The sequence below is a fragment of the Drosophila takahashii genome, chromosome 2R (assembly GCF_030179915.1).
Source record: "Drosophila takahashii strain IR98-3 E-12201 chromosome 2R, DtakHiC1v2, whole genome shotgun sequence".
Lineage (NCBI taxonomy): Eukaryota > Metazoa > Arthropoda > Insecta > Diptera > Drosophilidae > Drosophila > Drosophila takahashii.
The window spans coordinates 12,404,189-12,415,517 of NC_091679.1; the positions used below are offsets into that span (position 1 = coordinate 12,404,189).

Genomic DNA, 11,329 nt, shown 5'->3' on the forward strand with positions numbered 1-11,329 from the left:
GCAAAGTCCGTTAAGGACGCGTATCCGATGCCAATGATAAACTACATCCTTGACCAGCTGAGAGAAGCCAAGTACATCAGCAGCTTGGATCTAAAGGACGGGTACTGGCAGATACCCTTGGAGGTGGACAGCAGGCAGTACACAGCCTTCACAGTCCCGGGAAAAGGTCTATTCCAATGGAGAGTCATGCCATTCGGACTACACTCGGCATCGGCGACATTCCAAAGAGCATTGGACCAGGTCATAGGGCCCGAGATGATGCCGCACGCTTTTGGGTATCAAGACGACATTATCGTCATCGGACGGACCATAAAGGAACACATGCAGAACCTAAAAGAGGTGTTCAGAAGACTGCGGGCAGCAAACCTGAAAGTAAATGCTGATAAGTGTAAATTCTTCAGGAAGGAGTTGCAATACTTAGGGCATCGAATTACAGACCAAGGCATTGGGACGGACCCGGAGAAGGTCTCGGCTATAGCTCAGCTGAAGCCACCGGCAAACGTTAAGGAGCTGCGCCAGTACCTGGGGGTGGCATCATGGTATAGGCGATTCGTACCAGATTTTGCCACCATAGTACAGCCCTTGAACGCACTCCTCCGGAAGAAAGCAAAATGGGAATGGACGAACGATCACCAGCAAGCGTTCGAAGCCGTCAAGGCCAGGCTAGTGGCTGATCCAATCCTGGCATGCCCCGATTTCAGCAAAACGTTTGTACTCCAAACAGACGCCAGCGATTACGGCCTCGGTGCTATTCTCACACAACATTCGGACCAGGGTGAGCGGGTGATTTCCTACTCCAGCCGATCCTTGAACGGGGCGGAAAGGAATTACTCTGCAACAGAAAAAGAATGTTTAGCGATCGTGTGGGCCATCAGGAAATTAAAACCTTACCTGGAGGGCTACCACTTCAAAGTGATAACCGATCACATGGCACTGAAGTGGTTGAATAGCATCGAGAGTCCGTCCGGCAGAATCGCGAGATGGGCGCTGGAGCTACAACAGTACGATTTTGAAATCGCATACAGGAAGGGCCAGCTTAACATAGTAGCGGACGCCCTGTCACGGCAGCCGCTACCAGAAACGTGCCGAAGACTGGAAAATAAGGAAACCGATCTGCAAGAACGAGTACAATGCCCCTGGATAAAGGAAATGCAAGGAAAGGTTACGCAGAATCCACAAAAATACCCCGATTATCTGATGAAAGCCGACCGACTGTACCGACATATTCCACACAGGGCTGGCAACGAGGACGTAGTCGCCTGGAAGCTGTGCGTACCCACCGAGTCGAGAAAAAGGGTAATCTCTGAAAATCACGACATGCCAACGGCCGGACACCTGGGCAGTCGGAAAACGATTGCAAGAGTGGCAGCAAGATACCACTGGCCGGGCATGCATCGAGACGTACGGAAATATGTGCGGAACTGCGAAAGCTGCATGAAATACAAGCCTAACCAGCTCCAGGCAGCCGGAAAAATGCTAACACAAATTCCGGAGGAGCCATGGGCTACAGTATGCGCCGATTTCGTCGGCCCCCTGCCACGGTCAAAACACGGGAATTCGATGCTACTAGTCTTGGTGGATCGATTCTCAAAGTGGACCGAAATCGTGCCCATGCGAAGGGCAACCACGGAAACCCTTCAAAAGGCCATCAGAGAACGGATAATTTCACGATACGGAGTGCCTAAAATAATGATAACCGACAACGGCGTGCAGTTCACAAGCAGAGCGTTCAAAAAGTTCATGGAGGAACTAGGTGTCCGACACCAGTTTACAGCACCGTACACGCCACAAGAAAACCCGACGGAGAGAACCAACAGGACCGTGAAAACAATGATTGCGCAATTCACCGGAGCCGATCAGAGGACGTGGGATGAAAAATGGCCAGAATTACAGTTGGCCGTGAATACAAGTGTGGCGGAAACAACGGGCTATTCGCCAGCGTTTATCATGCAGGGTAGAGAGCCGAGACTCCCAAACGCGCTGTATGACGAGAAGACAACCGGAACAGGAAAGGAAACACAAACACCCACGGAAAACGCACAAAAATTAAAGGAGATCTTCGAGTTGGTCAGGAGAAACATGGAAAGGGCGGCGCAGGATCAGGCGCGTCACTACAATCTCCGAAGGCGACCATGGAAGCCGAAGGTCGGGGACAAGGTCTGGGTCAAGGAGCACCACCTGTCCAAGGCAGTAGAGGGCTTCGCGGCGAAATTGGCCCCAAAATTCGATGGGCCGTTTAAAATCACAAAGTTCACCTCGCCGGTGATCTGCAAGTTACGGCACGAGGAAAGCGGCAAGGAAAAAACAGCACACATTAGCGACCTAAAGCCCAGGAGTGAACAAAGTGGGACGACCACGACATCGAGGGAGCACTGTGCTTTCCGTTAGCGAGAAAAGGAGAGAGGACGATACGGTGTATCGAAACGGGCACAACACATGGAACACACACGGATACACGATCACACACACTCAGGAGCGCGAGAGCGGGTCAGAGGAGGGTCAAAACCGCAACTACCGTTACCGGCTGACGCACACCGATGCAAATTCCGTAGGAGGCGTACGCGGAGGTCAAGTCCCGTTACCGGTACAAGCCCTGCGAAATAACGGAACAGGAGCGCGGCGGAAGAACATAGGTTACGCGGAGAGTAGAGCAGAGCGGATCTGCCTATTCGAAAATCTTAAGCAGCAGCAGCAACATGTCCAACGTAACGCAGAGCAGCGAGTCCGAGGCACGTGAGGCCGGCGCCGGGGAACAGCCCGCAGCGATATGGAGGCAGGATCCCGAATCCTACCTCCAGCTGTGCGCGTCACCCCTGGCGTCGCGCTCTCCGTCGCCGTCGGAGGAGGAGGACCGCGGCGAAATTCCGGACGTGGAATTGGAGGACGACGCGGACGAGGAGGCACGGATGCCGGACGACGCTGGATCCGTGGTGTCGCTCTCGTCGGATGACGACGACGAGACCTGGGGAGGCCTGGACTCGGTCACCCCGGAGGTGTCCTCGGACGAGGAGGATCACATGCGACGAGAGGAGCGGGTGGAGCTCAAGTCCCACCGCCTCCACATGGCAAAGCGGGGAAAGAGCTATATCCCGCTCGGGATGGCGCCGCCGACGAATCGCGGAAGGGACTGGCGGCAAATGTTCCTGGCGCGCCGGATCACGCACGCCCGGATATGTAGGCAGATGAGGCGACAGGAGGTCGCCGAGATCGCGTTCCAGAGGCTGCTCAAGACGGCCGAAGAGGAGGAGGCCCGCCTGTGGGAGCCGCAACCACCACCGCCGCCAGCGCCCGAGGAGCCGGCAACACCGCCAACAACACCGCCGGCGACATGGCCGCCGCCACCGCCGCCACCGCCGGCAACACCGCCCTCACTACCGCTACAGGAGCAGCAGGAGGCAGTGCGGATCGCGGAGGAGCGACGGGTGGTCGAGGCAGACGGCGGGACGTGGCATGAGGCGGTCGTGACGTGGCGATGGCCGGCACAGGAGTGCAGGAAGAGGATAAGAGGAGAGACGCCGTTGGAGAAGACGGCGTGGGAGTGGCCCAGTCCACGGGCAGCGACGCCGAAGATCGCGCGGCAGGCCTCGTGCCCCGAGGCTCGTGCCCCGCCGGAGAGGCCGGAGCTGCAGCGGCAGCATAGCGCGGGAGGCGAGCCGTGGACGCCGATCGCGGAGGAAGAATGGCCACCGGAGGTCGCGGCTGAGGCGAGACGGCAGCGGGGGAGAGCGCGGCAGAAGCGATGGGCCAAGTTGGTCATCGCGGAGGGTACGCGGTACCGGATAAAGGTATCCGTGGCCGGCGAGGCCGCAGTTTACCGCGCCCAATAAAGGTTGTGAAGAATCACATTTTGAAGTTAAAGATAGTTTTATGATTTTTGTTTAGATTTAAGTACATATATACGGCAGTAGGTTAAGAGAAACGAATCCTGAATAATATAATTTAAATTAGCCCTAAGCGACCGCCAAAACTATCGAATAAGCTAGGAGATTAGCTAGGTTTCCCCGCCGAAGTCAAGACACAAACCACGATCACGCCACAAAAAAATACTAGAAACGAACCACCACGGCGAAATCCCAAAAACAGGTTTTCCAGACAAGAGAGCGACGACCACACTGTGCTCGGGGACTTCAAGCGGGAACGACGCGCGCGAAGAACTGCTGGTGAAAAAAACCCAACGAGTGAATCCAAGAAGGAAAACGCAAGTCCACGTGGAAAAGGAGTTCAAAAGCAGAGGCGAAAACACAAGGACACTGGCTTCGGCAACTAGGGTGAGCATAATGAGTGCGACAGGGACAGACAGGGCCTAGGAAAGGAAAAACCTTTGAAATAAAACCAGTAACTCAAAAATCAAAAACACGGAAATACTTTGTGCAACCAGGGTTACCTCCGATTATGCCGTCTGCGAGTACTCCGGGCATTTTCGTAGAGGTTTTCTTAGCAGGATCAGCCGCGACAGTGCCGTCTGTGAGTATTCCGGGCCTGTTCACCATATTTAGGGCCGCCAGTGTTACCTCCGATTACGCCGTCTGCGAGTACTCCGGGCATTTTCGTAGAGGTTTCGCAGCAAGATCAGCCGCGACAGTGCCGTCTGTGAGTATTCCGGGCCTGTTCACCATATTTAGGGCCGCCAGTGTTACCTCCGATTCTGCCGTCTGCGAGTACTCCGGGCATTTTCGTAGAGGTTTTCTTAGCAGGATCAGCCGCGACAGTGCCGTCTGCGAGTATTCCGGGCCTGTTCGCCATAGTTCGTACCACTAGTGTTAGCTTCATAGGGTTTTCACTGTAGTGTCAACCGCCTTGTGGCCGCCGGTGCGTGTCCAGGCCATCCACCGCGTTTGTACACGACTCGGTGACCCGAGTAAGAATTTCCCAAAGAAAACATCTTGATACCCGTCCCTCAACTGTCTCAAAGATAATAAATTTATCTGATGAGGATCCTGGGCGGACTGAGACGCCGACCCCAGCAAAAAGCATCCTTACAGATTGGCGCCCGAACAGGGACTAGTTAGGGAAAAGTCGGGGAAAATTTCAACCATCGTGGCCTAAAGAACCACTAGATCATTTTGTTTTCCACCATGGAGTGTTGGAAAATTTTGTCAAGGGGTCATTTGGAAGTCGGTAGCCGTTGCCAATCATAGAGTCTTAAGCCGGAAGATTTGTAAGAACTGCAGAGAAATAAATTGAATACACTGAGAGAAATTTTATGGGAAAAAAAGGAAATATTTGTAAATTTGTTAACATTCGTGACGAAGATAGCCCTAACTAACCTCTGAGATCGCACGCTCGTAATATACCCATTGTAAGAAGAGAACCACGTGCGCGGGGCCGACCCGAACAAAGCCGACGAGGGTAACGTGATCGCACCGCCATCGGGTATATAACAGCGGGACTCATCGTCAGAAAGACAGTCGGTCGTGAGAGCTCAAGTAGTCAACATCGTTGAAGACCAACAAGATTTTATCGTAGTCAAGATATCCCATCGTGAGCATCGGGAAAAGCAAACAAAGGCGTTCGGCGCCGAGTAACAAAACCGCGAGTAGGGTACAAACCCCGTAAAATTAAATCAAGAACCACGTGCACCGCGCAGATAAATCCCAATTGATTTGACATTCGCTGCGGGGATTTCTGAACAATAATCAGCGTCGTGGCCCGTGAGCATCGGACCAGTTTCAAAAGAATTGGTAGTACCACAGAGAACCTAAGCTAAGAACGTCGCGTAGCAAGAACCCCGTGTAGACCCTTACGAAATGGGAGTCAAGTGGATCTCGTATCGTCGGAAGCAGGAACTCGAGACCTTGACCGCCGCGTTCGGGTTAAATAGCGTTGGAACTGTCGAAGAGTTGCGCCAACGACTCGTCGAGTTTGCGAGGCGGGAGGATCTGTCGCCGGAAACCCAGACACAGTTGGCGAAAATGGAGACGGCGTACGGGAACGCCGTTACTCCCGACCAAAAGTCGCCCCTTTCTGTCGTGGTCGACCACCCGAACGGAAAAGGACCTGGCGACGGTAGGAGCAACACGCTTCAGTTACCACGGACCAATTCGGCCCCTAATTTAACCATGCTACTACAGACCGACGAACGTCGTGGGGCACAGACGCGACCGGAGACCACTTCCTGCGCCACGTTGGTGGACAAAATGGCCCGATGGGGGCTTACGTTTGATGGATCCGGCGACCCGCTACGATTTATGGAGCATATTGGAGAACGGGCAGCCACGTATCAAGTCGATCTACGGGCGCTACCCCAAGCGATGCCGGTACTACTAGCAGGAAGGGCGGAAAGCTGGTTTCGTACGAGCAGACTGCAGGGCACAACATGGGAAAATTTTAAGAAGGAGTTCCTTGAGTTTTTCTTACCGCCACGGTACTTCCAAAGACTGGAAGACCAGATCCGGACACATACCCAGCGACCAGGTGAGCTGTTTAAATTCTATCTGATCGATCTCCGCATACTCATGCAGCGGGCAGGATATACCGTGGAGCAAGAACTTGAACGCGTGTACGAGAATATGTTGCCTGAGTACCAACTGTACACTCGGCGGCAGGATTTTCGAACATTAACTGAATTGACACAGCTCGTAGTAAACGTCGAGGTCATAAGGAACCGAGGAGAGGGGAATCAAACAAGTATTCCGGAGAGCGAGGGATTTACACCCCCCCATCGAGAAATTCAAGGTGTCCCGATGAGTGCGCGAGTGCACTCGAACCGGGAAGGGTCAACAGGGAGAGGTACCGACATACAACATGGGACCATCATGCCGGAGTCGGAGGCCCCGATCAACGTGCATAACGCTTGCAGGAACTGCGGGGAAAACGGCCATTTCCAACGGGAGTGCCGACAGCCCCAAATTTTATTCTGCTGGGACTGTGGCAGACGTGGCCTTCGGACCGTGGAATGCTGCCGGAGGTCGGGAAACGGCTACGGGCCTCGAGCAGGCGGGGACCGCCCGAGGAACCCGAGAGATTCCCTAACCCACTAAGTCAAGTTTTAAAGTTAGAGCAGGGCAGGATCCAGGCACAGGTCCGCATCAAAGGGAAACCGTTTAAGGCCACCCTAGATACGGGAGCCACACGGAGCTTCATTAGCGAGCAACGCGCAGCGGAGATCGGTCGTGGAAGAGACTGGCGAGAGATTCGCACACGGATCCGATTGGCTGATGGATCCCACCGTGACCTTACGAGGGGCCTGGTAGTAACCATCCACCTGGGTCTCCAACAAGTAAAGCTGTTCCTGCTAGTGATGCCCACTGTACTAGATGATCTCCTGCTAGGAATCGATTTCCTTTGCGGCATCAAGGCCGTCATTAGCTGCGGAGGAGAATTATTACAACTGGACTCGAGGGCTGAACTAACCAGCGATCGGCGAGGCAGCGAGGACACTGAGGAAATTCCAGCGGGGAACAACGCACCGGACGAGGAGTGCGTGGCTGCTCCTCCTGGAATCTTGCGAGGCAACGGGGACACCGAGGAAATTCCAGCGGGGAACAACGCACCGGACGAGGAGTGCGTGGCTGCTCCTCCTGTAATCTTGCGAGGCAACGAGGACACTGAGGAAATTCCAGCGGGGAACAACGCACCGGACGAGGAGTGCGTGGCTGCTCCTCCTGGAATCTTGCGAGGCAACGGGGACACCGAGGAAATTCCAGCGGGGAACAACGCACCGGACGAGGAGTGCGTGGCTGCTCCTCCTGGAATCTTGAGAGGCAATGAGGACACTGAGGAAATTCCAGCGGGGAACAACGCACCGGACGAGGAGTGCGTGGCTGCTCCTCCTGGAATCTTGCGAGGCAACGAGGACACTGAGGAAATTCCAGCGGGGAACAACGCACCGGACGAGGAGTGCGTGGCTGCTCCTCCTGTAATCTTGCGAGGCAACGAGGACACTGAGGAAATTCCAGCGGGGAACAACGCACCGGACGAGGAGTGCGTGGCTGCTCCTCCTGGAATCTTGCGAGGCAACGGGGACAGCGAGGAAATTTCAGCGGGGAACAACGCACCGGACGAGGAGTGCGATGCTGCTCCCTCTGAAATATCCAGGAGCAACGAGGACACAACGGAGACCCCCACAGTAAATCCTGGCCAACCAAATCGCACTAGACGGACTCGAAACCGCCCCAAGGCCCCGACAGCAAGGGAAGCCCAACCTAGTTGGACTGCGGCCTTGCCCCCAAGGAACCAAGCGGCTCAGCAGCATAACCCTTTCAGACAAGGTACAAGACCACCACTATGGACCAAAAGAGTTCGATTTCGGGATCCAGTCGTGGAAAGCGTACACGAGCCTAGGCCCGACCAATCGTCGTCGATAGACTTCCGATGCGTGGAAAGTCTGGCCATCATCGACACCAACCCGAGCTTGACAACGGCGACGGAAGCTATGGATCCAAGGGTGAGTACTTTTCTGGAGACCGAGCTAGACAAGTTCGACCATCTGAAGGGCACATCTAATATCGCGGAACATCACATCGTTATGAGAGATGATAAGCCCATTAAACAGCGATATTACCCGAAAAATCCAGCGATGCAAGCAGTTATCAATAAACAGGTGGACGAGCTATTGCGTGATGGACGGATCGAACCATCAAAGAGTCCCCATAGCGCGCCCATAGTGCTGGTCGGCAAGAAGACAGGTGACATCCGTATGTGCGTGGACTATCGGCAGCTGAATGCGCGATCCATACCCGATGCGTATCCACTACCCAGAATCCACCACATTCTGGAACGGTTACGAAACGCTCGGTGTATCTCAACACTCGATCTTAAGAGTGGATACTGGCAAATCCCAGTCGCACCCGCCAGTCGGGAATACACCGCGTTTACTGTGCCGGGTAGAGGCCTCTTCCATTGGAAGGTGATGCCATTCGGGTTACATTCGGCCCCTGCGACGTTCCAAAGAGCCCTCGATAGCGTCATAGGTCCGGACTTAGAGCCCTCGGCATTCGCGTACTTAGACGACATTATCGTTATCAGTCCGACCCTTGACGAGCATATCGAAAACCTGCGCGAAGTCTTTAGACGACTTAGGCAAGCCAATCTAAAACTTAACCGGGATAAATGTAACTTTTTCCAGCGGCGTCTGAAATATTTAGGCCACGTGATAAGCGAATCAGGGATTCACACTGACCCTGATAAGATCGCCGCGATTCGCGAACTACAGCCGCCTACGAATGTTCGCGAGCTACGACGCTGTCTCGGAGTCGCGTCCTGGTATCGCCGTTTCGTTCCGAACTTTGCATCCATCGTTGAACCAATATCAACACTACTCCGAAAAGGCAAACAATGGAGTTGGGACACGGAACAGGAACAAGCTTTCGAAACACTGAAAACCCGACTCACTGAAGCCCCAGTACTTGCGTGCCTTGACTTTGCTCAAAAGTTCTCCCTACAAACCGATGCTAGCGATCGCGGGTTAGGAGCAGTCCTGCTTCAGAGCATCGACGGAGTAGAGCGAGTCATAGCCTATGCCAGCCGACGATTAACACGAGCCGAGGAAAACTACTCAGTAACTGAGAAAGAGTGCCTCGCGATCGTATGGGCAATTCGCAAAATGCGTTGCTACCTTGAAGGGTATCGGTTCGAAGTCGTGACGGACCATCTGGCGTTGAAATGGTTGAATTCAATCGACAACCCGACCGGGCGAATCGCACGGTGGGCGCTCGAACTTCAACAATATCAGTTCGACGTTCAATATCGACGGGGAAAATTCAACGTAGTTGCGGACGCTCTCTCACGCCAACCCTTGGACACGGTGCAACAAGCCGATGTGGAGCCATCCCAGTGCAAGTGGATACGGAAGATGACGCTGCAGGTAACTCAAGAACCTGAAAAATTTCCAGATTATCGGATCGAGGGTGGCCATCTGTACCGAATGATGGGAAATACATCCCAGGAGGAAGATCAAGTCCCATGGAAACTTTGTGTCGGCCAGGAGTACCGCCAACGGGTCTTACAGGAGTGCCACGATCACCCAACAGCCGGACACCTGGGGACACGGAAAACCAGCAAACGCGTAACACAAAAGTATTACTGGCCAGGACTCTTCAGGGAAGTTACGAAGTATGTACGACGGTGTTCCACTTGCCAGAAATACAAGGTAAGCCAACTTAAACCCGCCGGCCGGATGTTTACACGCCAAGTCGAGGAACCATTCAGCGTAGTGTGCGCAGACTTCATGGGCCCTTTTCCACGTTCTCGTCACGGAAATACCATACTATTGGTATTTCTGGACGCATTTAGTAAGTGGGTGGAGTTAGTTCCACTTCGAAAAGCAACCACACCCCATCTAGAACGATCATTTCGGGATAGAATTTTAAGCCGCTTTGGAGTTCCCCGTACATTCGTATGTGACAACGGGACCCAGTTCACAGGTCGGTCTTTTAAATCATTCTCTAAAAGTCTTGGAATGGAACTTCAACACACTGCTCCTTACACGCCCCAACAAAACCCAACAGAGAGAGCAAACCGGACCATAAAAACCATGCTGGCCCTGTACTTGGATGGAGCCGAGCAGAACACTTGGGATGAGCTGCTCCCTGAACTTTCGTTGGCCATAAACTCGAGCATTTCAGACACAACAGGGTTCAGCCCCGCCTTCATCATGCAAGGGAGGGAACCGAGACTACCCAAAACACTTTTCGATCAAGCCACACCTAACCACACGTCGAACCAACCACCACCCGGCGAAAAGGCAGAGCAGATGCGGGAATTGTTCCGGATCGTCAAGGACAACAGCGAGCGAGCATCAAACGAACAGAGACGACACTACAATCTCAGACGCCGGGAATGGCGACCCGCCGTAGGATCATTAGTACTCCTCCGCCGTCACGTGCTATCCAAGGCCTCAGAGGGATTCACCGCAAAACTGGCGGCCAAATACGACGGGCCATACACTGTGCACAAGTTCCTGTCCCCTAATCTCTTACAATTACAGGTACCTGGGAGTCGGCGGCGACGCACAGCCGGCCTAAGTGATATAAAGGAATATCACCACGACGACACCGACGACGACGAGCCACCTGATGCCATCGAAGAAGCCACGTCTTGAGTAGCGGGGCCACTTGCTGGTAGTCGCGACTACCCAACGTCCCTCCCCGCCAGGGGAACTCAGTGACAGGCCACCAAATAATTCCACGACCGAGGCTTATTATTATTATTGAATACTTAGAAACCCATTGTTAAGATAAGACATACAAATGAGTTACTTAGGAAGGAGTTAGGTTTAGCTTAGACAATCGCACTCATAGGGACATCGAGTATTTAAGATATACTAAGTTTCTTTCCCCACAGCCCCATGAGTTCCAGGGATCCGAGACGCCCAGTGACGGGCACAATG

General features: G+C 53.7%; 1 protein-coding gene across 1 annotated transcript; it reads left to right on the top strand.

Annotated features, from left to right (window-relative positions):
- Positions 1-10,354: 10,354 nt before the first annotated feature.
- On the top strand, positions 10,355-11,041 carry LOC138912127 (uncharacterized). The gene is made up of 2 exons (XM_070211985.1): positions 10,355-10,364; positions 10,449-11,041. The coding sequence occupies exon 2, from the start codon at positions 10,475-10,477 to the stop codon at positions 11,039-11,041; it is 567 nt and encodes a 188-aa protein (XP_070068086.1). The 5' UTR covers positions 10,355-10,364; positions 10,449-10,474.
- The last annotated feature ends 288 nt before the right edge of the window (positions 11,042-11,329 follow it).

What these genes read in the sequence shown, in the direction of transcription:
- LOC138912127 (XM_070211985.1), top strand. Translation starts at nt 10,475, where the DNA reads ATGCTGGCCCTGTACTTGGATGGAGCCGAGCAGAACACTTGGGATGAG.